Below are 18,297 nucleotides of genomic sequence, written 5' to 3'. Positions count from 1 at the left end.
AACTTGCATCTATTTTGGTACGGGTTTATCTACATAGATATATGCAACAAAAACCAATATTGGGAAATATACATAGCGCATTGAACTCTACTATTAAGGATTAAACATAAATATATTTGTAACGTACACATTGTATTAATATTATTTATGCTTTATAAATGAGATTGTTATTATTTTTTTATTTTTTTTAATGGATATTTTTTACAAAAACTGCATAACTGAAACATTGAGGTATATAACTAGAGTAAACGTAAGCGTTCAAAATATGTTCCCTCAACCTGCGACCAATTGGTCTATGTTTGATAGAATGGACTTGCAAGCGTTTGCCAGCTACTTTTCACCTCGAAATTACTAAAATACCCATATGTACGCTAAGATACTGCACAATCGGTCTGGAAACGTTGAGTGATGGTTGAACCTTTCACCGGTGAGTAATGTTCTTATCTTAATCAATACTTTTTTAAAATAGCTATTTCAATGTCAAAAAACGTCTTATTAATATGTTACAATTTGTGAGTTATCTCCTGTCTCCGTCATGCTCAGTTAGTCGGACGTAAAGCGAAACGACAAACAAAGGTGACGCGTATGCAAAAGGGAGCGACATACTGAATAGAACTTACAGTAGACCGATGTAAACAGTCCGTGCTTTTTACTGTACTACTTGTTTTGCTTGTCAAATTCGACGTGACAATAATTGCTATATCTGCTGGTCAATCCTTGTCCTTTGGGGACGACTTTTTGCTCGGATTTGTATGGAGTGTTATCACTATATATTATACCTCAATGAACTGAAATCAGAATGTTTTCTTACCAACTACAAAAAACATTTATGTTTTTCATGTTTTACAATATTGCGTTCAAAACAATCCAAACGTTTCATAAAGTTTTAACACAGAATGTTTTTTGCGGTTAATGAGAAAACATTCTAATTTTAGTTATGAAGTTATTGTTAAAAACCCTTCAATAATTTGACTAATGTTACGCGTAACACGGATTTTGATTTTAGCAAGTCATGACATAAAAAAGGTCATTTGTTTGTTGTAATATAAATAGTAAATAAATACATGAATTATTTATTTTTAGTTGAAAGTACGGGAGATAAAAAAGTCATGCCTCTTCCTGACTTCTTGAAGACAGACATGAATGGTAAAATAATTTGCTGCATTAATTTACCACCTTTGGGAAACAAGTATAGGTATGAGAGCCACAAGGTAAGGAAATGTTTCGTATATTTATTTATTTATACCTTGGGAAGTGACAATTAGAAGTTAACAGACTCATCTTCAAATTTTATAGAAATTGAAATCGGAAATCAGATTTTCCAAATTCAATTTTTAAAGATTTCTACCGTGAAATCCCCAAGCCAAAAAATCCGCTTTCGAGAAAAACGCAAAAACTTTTCAAACAAGTAAATCGCAATGATATTGATAAAAACATCAATTTTTTATTTCATTTAAAGGTGATGTCGACGATTAATCATGAGAAAAAAGTGTATCTTACTTAGATTAATAACCTAATAGACTCGCCCAAACGGAGAAAACCCATTTTGTAATTATTGACCACTAAGTTAGCTACAGATTACAGCCATTATTATTATGATTTTATTTTATTCTAGTAAAATGGATATATAGTGCAGAGCTAATTCTACCATATAAACATGAACATAATTATAAATATAAACAAAAATATAACAATAAACATAAATATAAACATAAAATAAAATTTTATATTGCAGCACTTATGGTGGTCTTAGCATATCGCGCCATCCCTTGAACAACGATGAATGGATCCACCCTGAAGGGGCTTGGAGAATTTCATTATCAAAGTTTTTCAGGCGTTCCCATAGGCTCCAGACTATTTAGCGAAGTAAGGAAGCGAAGGTGTTTATTCGTCCAGCTGTAAACATTTCAGAGGCACTGCAATACCTAGGCAATCCGAATAATTGTCTGTATAAATTGTTATACGTGACCCTTGATTTATTCCATGCTGCTTGCGTATAGTTGTTCCATAGTTCCGCTGTATACATGGACGTCAAATATGAAATAAAGACAATTTTCTTCACTTCGTTACTGCATTGAAAGAAGCCCCTCGCTAGCATAGAGGCCCTGACATTGATGGCTCTTCTCTGTCTCTCTATGACCTGATCATCTTTACAATTACCAATACGATGGACCGTAGGTACTTGGGTTGAGAATTGCAAGCGCAAACCGAAACCGTCCATCACACGTTTGTTAATCTAAAAACTATACTAAAACCAAAACCAAAAAATTATAACTTTTTTGTTGTATGCAACAGAATAGAGCTTAAGGGCTTCTCTAGAGATTACTCTGAGTTGTCATATAATTCAATAAATAAATAAAATAAAAAGTTTTTCAAATTCACATTAGTTACATGAGGCAAAAAGTTGCCCCAAACTAGTTTAAATGTAGCAATGAAACCTGATACGGAAAAATACTATTTTTATTGACATTTATTAATTACGAACTGAACCCGGCAATGCTTTGGTATTGCTAGATTTAAGTATATACTCGTATATACATATATATTAAATGAACATAATTGAAAGTTTGGTATGAATTATTGTATTAAATTAAAATTTAATATGTTCATGTACTTTATTATTTTTGCGTTTCGGATTACATAAATTGTGAGGATATGCGGTGACAGAGAACTTTGATAAATAGATCTTGATCTTGAAGATGCCTCCCCGATGCTATGCAAAAGAGACAAGTGCATTTCGGATCTTTTATGTCTAACTAAAATAGACAAAATCGACGTTCCGTTGACCCATTTTACGAACCTTACAACATAACCAATTTTGTTGTTTTTTTTAAAAACAGAGTATCAGAATAAAATCTTCTGTATCGGTACGTTTTGTGTTTTTGAAAAATAGTAATCATATTTGTATACCGTGCGTCCGAAGACCGCAGATAAAACTTGTATTTTTTATAGGTTTTTGGATGGTTCTAGTTCCCATAATAACTATTCATCAATAAAGCAAAACTATTGAGACACGCCGACGAGAATCCAAGGTGAAAATACGGAAATACGTTTGCATGAAGAAAAGTCAGACTATGTTTCCTCTCAAGATAACACATTATTAAGTATACTTACAAAGTTTGCTTCATAATGCTTTTACGTAACCAAAGAAACAGGTTCGGTTTTCTTAAATAAAACCATTGACCTATTCCTACACGTAGACGTACCCTGAGCCCTCTTAAACTATGACACTTAACTCATGCTCAAATGCTCAGCCATGGCCATTAGTATTTAGTCGTTCTTTAACCGGCAGCCGGTTTTGACGTGAGCTTGATATTTCATTTGAAATTCAAATGTCTGATTGTGCGTAAAAGCGTGTAAAAACTGTTCGGATAAAAGGAAAAAAGATGGTGTTACTTGTCGTTGATAAGTAGGAACTTAGGTACTTGTTTATGATTGAATTCCAAAACTATTAATAATATATATTTAAATACAGAATTTAAGTAGGTACCTAAGTACTTCTTTGTATTTGAATTCTAAAATTCATTTTCAAGTATGTAATTCTTTTTGCAAATGTCAAACTCTGCTCTTTTACCAACTGGGGCACACTTTATGTAGGAATGCGATTTTCAAAAATGTATTAAATGTCAGTTAATATTATTTTATCAACACTGAAAATACATTTAAACAAGTAATGGGTAGAAATCATAAGGAATTTTAGGAAAGAATCTGATTGGGATCCATAAACAGCTAATGTTGTTTGTAAACATTCATAAACAAACTTTTTTTTATACCTAAAAAACAACATCTTTCCATTTTTTGAACATGCATTTTCGTTGAATGCAGCCCTGGTGAAAGCCGAATAAAATATTTACGCTCCTAACTTTTTTTCTAATTAACAGATTAAAAATTTTAAGCTACAAATATACTCGTGGTAAAGTTCATCGGTTTGCTGAAAACTGCACGTAAATCGGTCCAGTAGTTATGCAGCTCATTAAGGACACATATACAAACATTGCCTTTTATATATATATGAATAGATTACTGCCTAAAACTCAGTATTCCATTTTTTCACCCTTAGCCTCGGAAAGGTTAAAGCATCACTCGCTTTTTATTCATATTCTAAATTCCAATCATCTTTTAGCAAAAATTATAACTTACAAATTTAAATGTTTATCACGTACCAACGTGTAGTTCTTTACCTGTAGAAAATATGTTAAATTATGATTTTAGATCATGCCGAGGGCGCAAAATGCCCACGCAACCATCAACGCGGGATTTCTGTTCAAAATATCACCGGCTAATGTTGTCGAAAGTGTCCGGATTGTGTATGGAGGAATCAATGCAAATTTTATCCACGCCAACGAAACTGAAAAATATCTGGTCGGAAAAAATGTGTTTAACAATGATGTCTTCAAGTTAGCTGTAAAGACTTTGTCAGACGAAATATTTCCCGAATCGGCTTCACCAGAACCTTCCCCGGAGTATAGGAAAATGCTGGCCATTGGACTATTTTACAAGGTACAGAATTTCGAGTTTCGAAATGCGTTTCAGAGTAAATTACGAACTTTTGACCATATGAACCATCCAAAGGAGGTTTGCCATTATGACATTTTTGAATTTTATATATTATAGTTGCATGAGTCCTATCAGCATGTCAGTTTTATATTTTTTTATGTAAACAATTACCTCTTCTTTTGGTCATTTTATTTTTGGTGTTTTAGACAATTTTGCGGATAAGTCCTGAGAATGTCATCAATGATAAATTCGAATCAGGAGCTATCACCTTTGTGAGACCAGTTTCAAAAGGAGAGCAGAAATACGAGACAAACAAAGAGAACTGGCCACTTAACCAACCAGTGAATAAGTTGGAAGGACTTGCTCAGTGCTCCGGAGAAGCCAAGTTCATGAACGACCTTCCTACACAGCCAAATGAAGCTTATGCAGCCTTCGTGCTTTCTTCAGTTTACAGTGGTGTGATAGGAAATATTGATGGCACAGAGGCTTTGGTAAATCCAAAACACTTATTTTACTGCCATTACTCCCAAAATAAGGATGTTCAGCTCTTGGGAAATTATATACAAAAAATTTTTTTTCACGCGCAAATATTTAAACTTTTTATTGTACGGGGAAGTTTCTCGAAAATATATGAAAAAAATAATAAAAATAGTTTTAATAAAAACAAATAACTTTGAAATGCCATAGTTTCTTGTGACCAATCAATTTTAGAGTTTTTTTGTATTGTGATAGAATTCCGGTTTCCGGGTAGCCATTGTTTTTATTTTTTAATATATTTTACAGCTCCGGGGTTCAATTTTTAAATGTCAGCAAAACTTACAAACGACAAATCGTGATGTCACGGATGGAGTAATTTCAAAGTTACAAAACTTTAAAAAATCATAGCTATTACGATACAATTCATGAAAATAAAATAATAAAAATTTTGTTTGGTTTGATAGTCTATTAACAAATGGGTGTATTTATTTTTCTCTGAATTACTGAACCTAAATACACAAAAATTTCTAATTTATCTCCCATTGCAGACAGATTTCAGTCATTTTTAAGCTTCATTGGTTTCAATCCATGCAGTTCTTGTTCGAACAAAACCAGTTGTTTATTGCAAAATTCCGCAGCTCCAAGTATTTTGATACATGATTTCTTGTCAAGAGGTTAAATATAATTTATTTTCATAATTTGCTCTACTGCACTGGTGATAACTGTGACAAACGATATCCCATTTTTATATTTAATGATTTTACTACTATATAATTTAATCCATTTTATAGAATTTCTGTCATTCATAAACTAGAAATAAATTTGTGTTAACCTATTATTATTTTAGGAGATGAAGGGTGTTATATCTCTCTTGACTGCGAAGGATATACCAGGATCTAATAATTTTACCCCTATCAACGGCTTCACCCAATTGCCCGAAGAAATTTTAGCGAGCAGCAAAATTTTGTTTCATGGGCAACCCGTTGCTATAGTTGTGGCGGAAACTGAAAGATTGGCCAAACTTGCAGCTGAAAAAGTTAAAGTCACATACTCCAGTGAAAATAAAGAAGCTCCACTTCTTACGGCCAGAGATGTTATGAATTCTCCTTCAGCTAAAGACAGGATTATAGACATGCAGACAGTTGAACCAAAAGAAAAAGGAAACGATATTCAAAAAGAAATCAAAGGGAGTTTTGATATTTTCGGTCAATACCACTACACAATGGAAACCCAAACTTGTGTCTGTGTTCCTATTGAAGATGGATTGGATGTATATTCATCCACACAGTGGATGGATTTAGCTCAAGTAGCTATCTCTGAAACGTTAAAAATACCGATGAACAGGTTAATCAACTTATAATCATGTTTTACTTATGATTTGCTTAAATGATACAACCTGTTTACTTTCTTCATTTATTATGTAAACGTTAGAATTATTTGAGGTTTGCCGTTGATATTTTATGTCATTTCCAAATTTTTTTCAAAACCGTTCATTTTCTTTTAGCATCAATATCAATGTTCGCCGACTTGGAGGAGGATACGGAGCTAAAATATCTAGAAGTTTTCAGATCGCAACAGCTTGTGCATTAGCTGCATCCAAACTGTATCGCCCCGTGAGATTTGTACTGCCCATTGAAACCAATATGAGTGCCATTGGAAAACGTTTACCTTGCTCCAACGATTATGAAGTTAGTCAATCTTATGCTTTAGTAATTCATTCAAATATATTAAACATCTTTTAATACCAATGTTTTTGTTGAATAGGTTGGAATAGACAACAATGGTAAAATTCAGTACCTTAAAAATACGTTCGTCGAAGACGATGGCTGTTCTCACAATGAAAATATTGTCGTGTTTGAATCTCTTTTATCATTTATAAGTTGCTACGATAGTAAAACCTGGTTTATCAAGTCAAGAACTGCATTGACTGACACAGCTTCTAACACCTGGTGTAGGGCTCCAGGTAAGCTTTTAAAATAATTAATCATGTAATAATGTGTTATTCTTTTTTATTTCCTGTATACAGCATTGTCGTCATATATTTTACAGGATCAACAGAAGGGTTAGCTATGATAGAAAATATCATGGATCATATATCAGTGGTGTCTGGAATAGACCCATTAGAAATCAGGCTTCGCAACATGGCTTCAGATAATCCTTTGCCAGAAATGATAGATGTTCTCAAAAAGTCATCTGATTTTGATTCGAGAAAAGCAGCAGTCATCACTTACAATTCCCAAAATCGTTGGCGGAAACGGGCGATAACTCTTACACCGATGAAATACCATTTAGGGTATTTTGGAAACTTTGCTTCGTTTATTGCTGTCTACCACGCAGATGCTACAGTTTCCGTATGTCACGGAGGTATAGAAATGGGACAAGGTATTAATACTAAAGTGGCGCAAGTATGTGCACACATTCTAAAAATTCCTTTGGAAATGGTGACAGTTAAGCCCAGTAATTCCCTCGTCACACCAAATTCCATAACCTCTGGTGGAAGCATAAGTAGTGAATCTTGCTGCTTTGCTACGATCAAAGCTTGTCAAATTTTACTAAACCGGTTAGAGCCTATAAAGAAATCTATGGACAACCCAACATGGAAAGAACTAATTTCTAAAGCATACATATCGGGTATAGATTTGAGTGCACATCACATGGCTATTCAGACTGATGGTTTAACGGATTACTCCATATATGGAGCTGCTGTTACTGAATTGGAGGTTGATGCGTTAACGGGGAACCATCAAATACTTAGAGTAGATATTTTAGAAGACGTCGGGGAAAGTCTCAGTCCAGAAATTGATGTTGGACAGGTCAGACGCAATCAACTTTGATTTAAATTATTTTAGTCTGGTGGTAAATACATTTTGATTATTTGATGTGATCTGTGTTTATAGGTAGAGGGGGCTTACATGATGGGAATGGGATATTGGACATCGGAGAAGTTGGTATACGATAAGAAAACTGGAGCACTGCTAACAACACGCACCTGGAACTATAAACCCCCAGGAATAAAAGACATTCCACTTGATTTGAGAATCCACTTTAGACCCAAGGCACCCAACCCACTTGGTGTACTACGATCCAAAGGTAATAAAAAATTAAAGTTTCTGAACTGTTTTTTTTTATTCGAGAACAACTTGTTGAACTCCATTTTGTTTTCTAGATTCACTATGAATAACATTTGTTTGATAAAATTTAATTATAATTAGGCTACTCGTACCATCTCGCCATTTCTCCGTAGGGGTAGGCAGAGAAAATGGACCCCCACACACGTCTATCCTGGCATACATTTCTAGCTTTTTCCACATTTATACATCTGGTCATACATGCCCCTCGATTTTGCCTGCTTTTCACATGACCAGACCTAAGATTTTGGTTTATCTGATCATATCACGTCTTTCTTGGTCGTCGTCGTCTCACGTTACCGTTCATTTACGCCATATGTACTTGTTTTACCCTTCTGTCGTCGTCCATTCGTTCTACATGACCAAACCATATCTGAGAACCTTCTTTAATCTTATCTATTATACCTGACTCAGATTTACACTCTGCCTGATTATTTATTTATTTATGCTTTATTAAGTTAGCTCATAACATCTTTAGAACTAATATAAACTTTTAATAATAATACATTTTTTTAATCAAAATTTCTCAATAACATATTTCTTCAAATTAATTTTAAATATTTAATTTTTTTCTATTTCCTTTATTTCTTCAGGTAACTCATTGTACAGCTTCAATCCCTTGTACAATGAGTTTTGAGATTCTGATTTTCTCCTCATTGGTAATCTTATCTTTTTTACCCCTTGTTTCATACGTATGACATTGTTTGTTAAATTTTATTATTGTTTTTATTTTATTCATCCCCTTAATTATTTTATGTATAAACATTGCTACATTATATTTAATTTGTTGCTTTACTTTAATTATAATTAGGCAATAACTTATATTTTTATATAATAAAACAGTAAATATTTTTGGAGAATAAAATCCTTCATTACTGTACACCGACGTCACATGTGTCCCATAATACTGTCCCATTTGTTTGCACATAAATATTTTTGTAGTTTTATTTTTTTTCATTTTTTTGTGTACTAAATGATTAACATATAACAACAGAAATGGGGAACACTTGTGAGAAGGGAATATAGAAAGCTAGGCATCTACAGAGCTTATAAGATATCATTGGCTGGTTTAAGTGGATACTTTACACACTGTGTAACATTCACTTTCTGCCCATATCTGAACATCCACATTCCTTCAATTCCTCCAACTTGATTTTTGTGAAGTTAAAGAGCTGAAACCTTTATTGATGTGGAAAATATTCGTTTGATTGAATTATTCCCTGAAGATGTCTATATTTTAACGTTCCCTTCTCTAAAGTGTTCCCCATCTCTGTTGTTATATGTCAATATTAACAGCTCCCTAGGGGGTTCAATCCAGTTTCTTGTCTACAAAAATTTGAACAAACTCAAAAGATTAATAATTAATAATAAATTAATAATTTGTTTTTGGCTCTAATTATCTTTCGTATCCATGACAATACTTCAAATAAGGGGAAACAGATGTCTCACCAGGGGTGGTATTCTGAATCTTCTCTACTCCCTATAGACTGATTAATCTGGGGATTTTTATTTTTTGTATGCGCTTACACTTTCCTTCATATCTGGCCACACTGATAATTAAACGGCAAATAAATATGAGCACGTGAAATTAAACATGATGATTTTTATTTAAAACATTATTTCGACCTTGCGTTACCTAAAACACTTAATAAGGTTAAATTGACCAAACTGTATTCGTTTTTTTCTGTTTTTTTAACAGTTTTATACATCATTTGACGTTTACTCATCAGTGTGGCCATTGCATGAAGCAAAGTGTCGTCGCATTAAAAAACACAAAATCCCCAAATTTACCACTCTCTTGGGGGTAGAGAAGATTCAGAATACCACTCCTGAGAGTAATAATTCCGTAGAGAAGCCCTTAAGCTCTATTACATAGAACAAAAGCGTTTCAAATTTTCGGTTTGGTTTTTGGTTCAACAGCAAACGTGTAATGGACGGTTCCGGTTTAGGCTCGCAATAGGGTATTATCACTCGGGAGGAATATCGGATTTAACCTACTCTACAAATAAAAGATTTTTTAAAGATTCTCCTAGTGTTTATATAAACCCTTATAATTAATATTTTTATTCATTATTTTCGTTTCGAAAATAAGGTCTTTCTAAAACGATCGTTTCGTAAGTTGGTAATAAATTTTGTCACTGAAGTTCACGAGTAATGCATTCATTTTAATGTTGGTAATGTCACAGGCCACATATAGAAATATAAGGAGAGTTGTCCATGCATATTATATTAAGCCCCCCCCTTACCCACTCTACACTCTAGTTCCAGGCACTGACAGATGAAAGTGAAAACGGATTACATCTTACATCTCGAATTTCTTTTATTATTTTATGGTTTTCAACCTCTTTTTAATATTAATTCATTATGATAATGATAATTTAAATTATCAATTTATCATGAAAATTATAAATCACAACTCGCAGCGTTTGATAAGTGACAGAACGCCGAAAATGTAAACAAACGACACAGAGAAAAGGGAAGCTATCTACAATACTCTTTAAAATCCACAGACACTGATTAAAACAATGCGAAGACGTCACAAGACATCCGAAGACGTCATACTTGATGACGTCACGAATTGTTTGTTTTTTGGCACCATTCAAATTACTAGAATTTAATTATTTATATCTTCCTTATTTCTTAACAGATTTTAATAAGAATAGTACCGATTGGCTTGTGATTTTTTAGATTAATTTATTAGCCTATAAAAAAACCCATGATAATTGTCCATTCTCAACCCAAGTGCCTACGGCCTGTTGTATTGCTGTAATCTCTAGCTAACTTCGTTGTCAACAATCATGGTGAATAGTTTTTTTCCGTGTGGGCTACTCTATTAGGTTATTACTCTAAGTGTCATACAATATCAAAACATAAAGAAGCAAAAACTTCATTTAAGAGATAAATATCACAGATTTTTTATTCATTTTGGCTAAAAAAAATATCTCGTATTGACTTCTGTTACTGATTCTTCTTTTATGTTTCTGAATTAAATTTTATTTAGTTTTTTCTAGATTATGTTGCATTTCTACGTTTACCTGTGCCATATTAGATGTTTTTTAAAAATATTTTATAATGAAACTTTCAGCTACCGGAGAACCTCCATTGAATTTAGCATACGGCATTGTTTCTGCATTACGGCAAGCCATAATTTCAGTGAGAGTTGATAATGGATTCCCAGCCGATGAGTGGTTCCATTTGGGTATGTACACATATATTTTAAAATGGTCTTATTACATTTATTTATTTTTAAACTAGCAACAAATACGGTGGTAACGGTATTAATATTTTTTTCGCACGACGTCGGATAAATTTTGTACAGATGTGTAAAACATGCATATTTTGAATTACCCGAAAACGAGACGCTTCGCGCCCTGCGGGACAAACGGCACGTATGACGTTTTGACGTCAAATTGGTACGTAATGTTGATGAGAAGCGCAGTCGGCGATCATAACGCGTGACGTCAAAATGACGTGTTGCCAACTACGAGCCGTTTTGTACGTGCTCATTTTTAAATCCAAAAATTATTAATGAACGCTTGTTTTGATAGTTATACACATTGATAACACATTGATAGTTATATAGTAAAAATCCGCTTTATATATTGATTTTATTTTTAACGTTATTCCCAACTTGTGAAAATACTTACTGCAGACTTGTTACAGAACAAAATGATTGTCTATCGGGCAATTTCTCTGGTAAGGGCTGTTTCTGAGTGTATCACTACAAGCGGTGTCTGTATTTATTTAGTTTTACGTTATGTTGTTATTAAATATATACAAAATAATAATTAGAAATATAAAAATATGTCCAATAAAAGTTTTCACAATCAACTCAAATGAAGTATGTTTTAGATATTGTAAATGGCTCATTACATTATTTTGAGGTATCTTCGTTAATGTTTAACCTGCACGTATTTTTTCAAACCCTTATCTTGGCGGCCTCCGTGGTGTAGTGGTCAAGACGCTTAACTCACGCACGGAAGGTTCCGGGTTCGATTCCCGTTGAGAACACAAAAAAATCATTGTGAGTTTTCTCGAGCCTGGGTATTCTGTGTTGTAATTCACCACTGTTATTGGGCCTCCTGGCCTGTTGCTGTGCTAAAATGAAATAAAAAATAAATGAAAACGAAAAAAAAAAATTTACACAATTGACGGTTGAAAAGTCTTCAGAATCTCAAATAAAAATTATTTTTCAATCAAAGTTTATAATGCCGTTAAGAATTAAAAATACAATTAAGCAGTTTTAAATCAATGCTGTTTTACCCGTATTTTAGTTTATGAGAAAAAAATAAATCTTATGTTAGGTTTACGATAGTATAGGATACATGTCCAAGAAAAGTTTGGGTATACATATTTTGCATTGCTATTTTAATTTAAGTCATTTTCTATATTTATTTTATTTTATCTGATACTATGAATAATTGAACGTAGTTATGCAGAAAGCAGTCCACAATTTTGAAAAACTTGATATTGGTGTTATCGGGTAAATATTATGTTCTGCTAAAAAAGAGAGGCCGCTTTTAAATGCAAAACTGTAATAATCACCTCCGAAAAGAGAGTCGATCACAAAAACGGCATTTTTCAATTTGCAGAAAAACACCCACGGCACTAGAAAATGTTTAAACCCCGTGAAATACGTAATTATATTATTGTTTGTAATATAAAAAACTAATTTATTTATTTTTTATCGTTTGTCAAAGGTCGAAAAAGTTCCAACTGTTGTGTAGATTTGATAATTAATTTTTTTCACAAACGTACTAAATTCTCAGTTTCACTTTTCTATGAGGGCTGCTTTCTGCAGAACTACGTTCAATGAGGAACTTCAGCCCTACGGGAAATTGGATACAAAAAATGTTTTCTTGCGCGTGGTAAAAATTAGAGCATTTAATTTAACGGCAAAGTCTCTTGAAATTGTACGGAAAAAATATATATTTTTTTTTTTATAAAAACGCACTACTTTGAATGACGTCACTGGTTCATATGAATCAACCTATGATCTGAGAGATATGGAAGATTTCCGGTCTGCTTCTCGTTTCTGGACCAATGGGAAGAACTGAATGAGCATAAGAGGAAATGAACCTCTGACGTCACGCGCAGAATTATTTCAGAAATGCAAAACTTTAAAAAATCGTATCGCTGATAATACGATTTACAAAAATTGTAAATAAAATATTTTGGCTTAGTTTAATAGTCTATTAACAAATATTTTTTTTTTAAAACCATTCAACTTCCTCATTCATAATTGCTTGGGCATCTGTAAAAAAACTATCGTTTTTAATTTTCATGTGTTTCACAAATTTGCTAACTACGTACTGCATATTGAATTAACTTTTTTTTAAATTTCTCAATAAAACTAAAATTATTTGTTTTTAACTATTTTCCAGAGATACCTTGCACAACGGAAAGTATAGTGATGGCTATGAATACAAAATTGGACCAATTTAGTTTAGAATAGACTAATCCAAATGAACTGAATGAGTCCGTAAATAAATAAATATTTTAGCAGTTGATTGGTATGTATTCCGATATCTTCATATGTGTGTGGGTATTATAATATAATACTAATCTGAATGAAATATACTGTCAAAAGTTTCATTTAGAAATTTCATAGAATGTGTAAAATGCTGAAACGATTATTTGATTTGTGATTAAAATATTAGTGAATTTTTTAATTAGTGGTAAAAAATCCTTTACTCAACTGTCATTAATTTAAAATACAACAAACCTTTCATTGCAATCCAGCATTTATTATTCTCTTACATCTGTTAATGTTTTTAAGCTGATACAGTATTTGAAATATTAAATAAAAATAATTCCCTTTCTAAGCTTAGGCACTGCATTATTTACACCAACCGCAGCGTGTCTTGATCGTTTTTATAACATGACAGTAAAATGATCAGTCTTACTCTACAGGCGCAGGGACTTTGAAATAATTTAGTTTAAAATCACATTTTTTTTTAAATATATCACATCAACCATGAAAGGAATCGAACCCGAAACCTCCTGCATGGTAGGCAAATGCACTAGCTATTGGCGGACATTATTAATACACCTTATTATTCTTTCAAAAATTGAGTACAAAAATATGTTTTCTTTATTCTTCCTTATTTCTTCGTTCTTAAGAACGTAATTCCCTCTTTTCTTCTTTCTTTACCCTCTTCTCTCTCCATAGTATAGTGTAGATATTTAATCAATATTAAATTCTTATAAAAGTATAAAATATTTTGTTCTATAAATAAATTATTAATAAACCAACAATATTATGTAGGTGCATATAATATGTATTTGTATGTATTTTTGTTTTAAGCCAACGTACGCGTATTGTTATATCTACCATGTTTTATTGTTGACATTACATCATATTCACTGCATTTTGTGGGGTTACCTACCGTATTAAATGGGACTCGTTGCAAATTATCAATTCAGTGTGTATCAATTAAATTTTAAAATAAAATGCTTTTTTTTCAGAAGAAGGTTTTGAAATTTACCACACTTTTAAAAAGTACAATTTTAATCATACATACCATACCCAGTGCTGAAACTAGTTTACTTGAGGCTAGTTGACCCAACAATTCAATATGGATTAAGAATATGGGGACTAAGCTTCAAATCTTATTCCGACAGAGTCTTAAACTTACAAGTACACATTTTAAAAACAATCGTACCTGTAAAAATAAAGATTGAGGCAAAAGACAACAATTAAATATTATTTGATTATGTTAACGTTTTGCCAATTAACAAACAGCGTCAGTATAAGATAATGGCAGATTCCTCGATTGCAGTTTTAAATCCAAAGTAACCCACCAGATCGTGACCCGACAAGTATCGGCACAGCAGCTGACGGTGCCACGACAGAAGAACTACTATGGAGATTGAACCATTGGGGAGTGTAGTACCAAAACTGTATAATTTAATACCAGCTGAAAATCGTAAGGAAAAAAACCTAAATTCATCAAAACAAATGGTCAAAAAATTATTAAAAACAGCGAGTGAAACTTATGAGTGCACATATATATATTTTATTCTTCATTTTTTATAAACTATGTACTTACTTATAATTTTTTTTTTTATGTAATGTAACCCACAGACAAGCTTCGGCTTTGCGGGAACAAAAATACAATTATGTATGTTACTGATTTGTTCAAATAAATAAAACTTTTAAAAAAAAAAGGTTTCGAAAGTAGGTATTAACTATTTTTATTATCTTTAAATAATCAAACTTCTTACCAAGCTCTTTCCTGTACCCTTTTCAATATAATTACAAGTTTTAGTTTTTTTTTTATACTTGCGCACCCACACACACGCACCTTCTCCCTCATTCATTCACACACGCACACATTCAGATAAGCACACATGAATACAAACGTTACACACATACAATTTCGTAAACTATTTTCTTAAATATTATGAATTATTAGATTTACAGTGTTTTTTTTTATTGGCTCTGGTATTGTTAATATATTTCTACTTTTTTGTTAATAATAAAATATATTAATAAATATGTTCAGATACATCTGATTTTCTCAAATTTAACGTTTGGGTAGGTAGAAAGAAATAGCCTTATAAGGCAATTTGCCCGCCCTTATGCATATGCATGTAAACTGTATATGAATATAAAGTGTTTAAATAAATAAATAAATAATTGATTTTTTGATTATTCGCTATTTATTTTTGAAAAATGCAAACAAATAAAGTATATTTGGTCAATAGTTCTAAGAACTGGTATGATTTCGACCCTATTTCTTAAAAACATTTCTTTGAGAATAATTTTGAGTAGGAAACAGTTAGCTGTTACTGTTGCCGACTGTTACATGAAAGACTTCGACTTCGTAGTTTTATGTTACTATCACTAAACTTACTGATGTCGAATTAAAAGGGAAGTAATAAGCCGCGGTATCAGCCAATGAAAACTAATACTGGAAGAAATCATAGAAAAAAAATGCCTTTTAAATAAATGCCACCATTGTGCACAACGACAGGGTCTGAGATTTAACGTATCAACCAAATTTCTTGTTCAGTAACATTTAAAGTTTGATTTATTTGATTGAGACAGAGGGATTTTTATTTCCTACGTATACGTATTTTTAGCAATACTTTTTTATGCGAACTTTAAAAAAATATTTTTAATCATTAACCGATCCTTAATAAAAGCCTGTATTGTCGAATATAATATGTTTATGCGATGTAGAAAATATAAAGTATTTTTTTATGCACAAAGAATTTATGATTGTTAGATTGATTTAATATAAGTATGAATATAGGAAACTCTGTCTTTTTGTTTTAGTATAACCAGGAAAACAATAGTGTTGAATAATTTGTAAAAATAAATTAATGTCAATAAATCATGGTGTATTTATTTCAAACTATTTTATTTACTATGCTGTAATGAAAATTATTGGCCCTGGTATTCTCCGTTTTCCTATATGGGGCTGAAACAATGCGTGCCTACGAGAGGAAGAGGATCGATGCATTCGAGATGTGGTGTTGGAGAAGGCTGATGCGAGTGCCTTGAACAGGCAGAAGGACGAATGCATCGATACTGGAAGAGCTCCATATTACAACTCGTCTATCAGTGGTGTGTTTGAGAAGTATACTATCTTTATTTGGACATATTGCTAGACGTGAGCCAAACAATCTAGAAAAGGTAATAATGTCTGGCCGAGTTGAAGGTAGCAGAAGCCGGGGTAGAATCCCATATAGATGGACTGATCAAATAAAGGTGGCTACGGGGCTAAAATTTGATGAGTCAGTACGTCGGGCTGAGGACAGACTGGAGGGGAACAAACTAATTAGAAGTGTTCATGGTGATCACGATCCTCAGCATTGAGGGACTGACTTGGAAGAAGAATGAAAATGAAAACACATTTCTTATGTACAATATTTTGGGTGTGTCAAAATTTTTTTTAGACAAGGACTGGATTCAACTCCCCGGAAAGCCGTTAGTTTTAACATATTACAACAGAGATGAAGAACATTTTAGAGAGGGTAATATAAAAGTCTACGCGTGTAATATAAAGGGCTTACGAACTTCACAAACATCAACAGATGAAAGAATTGAAGGAATATAGATGTTCAAATATGTGCAGAATGGTGAATGTTACACAGTGTGTAAAGTGGCCGAAGGTGGATGAAGAAAGTTCCTAGGAACGTGTAGTATTGCCTGATTTCTATGGTAAAAATTTGAATAAAAAACAAATAAATGACGAGCATGGATTAAGTAAATAATTTTTTATTTTAATACACAGAAATGGAAAATATTTCAATTCATCTTTGTATATTTTTATCATGAACATTTGACAAACTTACTACTCTCCTCAATGTTTATTTAGTATTGGAATCATTTTTCCTAGAATTTCATTCGTACGTGCACTTTGTAGCTGCAAGACGTTTGTTAATCTAGCTTCCGTGTGTACACGTTATCCACTATTAAATTATTTAATTCAATTTCGTAAATAGGGTCTAGAATCCTAACCGTCCATGCGCTCGTAACTGCAGGACATATTATAATCTAGCTCTTTTTTATTTTTTTAGTTTGAATCCAGAATAGTGCGAGTTTTTTAAAAGAAATAAAATTTTGAAAGTTTGAAATCAATGAAATATTATCAGTTGAAGAAGAATAAAAAAAAATTGGGCCTATAAAATACGCATGTCTCTGTGCGAGCTTCGTTTTATGTGGTATTTCTAATACACGATTCCTTCTTTGAATTACTTGTAAATAAATTTTGGTTCTCAAATTTATATTTTAAACATTGAAAACAATATATTTGTCTTATGTCTAAAAGTTTAGCTTCTTGGAACAATTGGAAAGAGAGAAAAGTGCGATTTTTGTGAAGCATTATTTTTAATATAAATTTTTGAACAGTTTTTAATAGTTTAATATAGTTGTTGTAAGCTCCCCCTCATCCAATTTTTCCATAAGAAAGCGATGATTATTATTAAATTATATAATAATTGGAAACAAAGAACTAGATTCCGAACCGTTCATCCATACGCTATGTAGCTGCTAAAGGTGTTAGGATACTTACAGGTATTATACAGCGCCTTGGTGTGATTTTCCTTAAAATGGCGTTGTAAAAAATATTATTAATATAAACAACAATATTGTTTATCAAATAAAGAGGTTAGACTCTTTGGACATATAACTGTTAATATTTATAATATGTATAATATTTTTTTTGAAAAAAGAAAAAGCATG

General features: G+C 32.3%; 1 protein-coding gene across 3 annotated transcripts in view; it reads left to right on the top strand.

The window, feature by feature from the left end:
* Positions 1-15,029, top strand: part of LOC148273210 (uncharacterized) — a 38,431-nt gene extending 23,402 nt beyond the window's left edge. For 2 of the 3 annotated variants that reach the window (XM_088239015.1, XM_088239016.1), the window contains exons 8-18: positions 1,084-1,211; positions 4,213-4,500; positions 4,704-4,988; positions 5,822-6,318; positions 6,479-6,662; positions 6,739-6,937; positions 7,024-7,787; positions 7,872-8,064; positions 11,188-11,301; positions 13,487-13,615; positions 14,571-15,029. In XM_088239015.1, the coding sequence (XP_088095141.1) occupies positions 1,084-1,211; positions 4,213-4,500; positions 4,704-4,988; positions 5,822-6,318; positions 6,479-6,662; positions 6,739-6,937; positions 7,024-7,787; positions 7,872-8,064; positions 11,188-11,301; positions 13,487-13,557 (2,723 nt within the window). In that variant the 3' untranslated portion in view covers positions 13,558-13,615; positions 14,571-15,029. Of the gene's footprint in view, positions 1-1,083; positions 1,212-4,212; positions 4,501-4,703; positions 4,989-5,821; positions 6,319-6,478; positions 6,663-6,738; positions 6,938-7,023; positions 7,788-7,871; positions 8,065-11,187; positions 11,302-13,486; positions 13,616-14,570 lie in introns of those variants that run through there. The other variant, XM_088239017.1, reaches the window with a different exon arrangement.
* The last annotated feature ends 3,268 nt before the right edge of the window (positions 15,030-18,297 follow it).

The sequence above is a fragment of the Micrasema longulum genome, unplaced genomic scaffold (assembly GCF_059751315.1).
Source record: "Micrasema longulum isolate JH-2025_06_02 unplaced genomic scaffold, ASM5975131v1 h1tg002040l, whole genome shotgun sequence".
Taxonomy (NCBI): domain Eukaryota; kingdom Metazoa; phylum Arthropoda; class Insecta; order Trichoptera; family Brachycentridae; genus Micrasema; species Micrasema longulum.
This window is presented reverse-complemented; position numbering and strand designations above follow the sequence as displayed.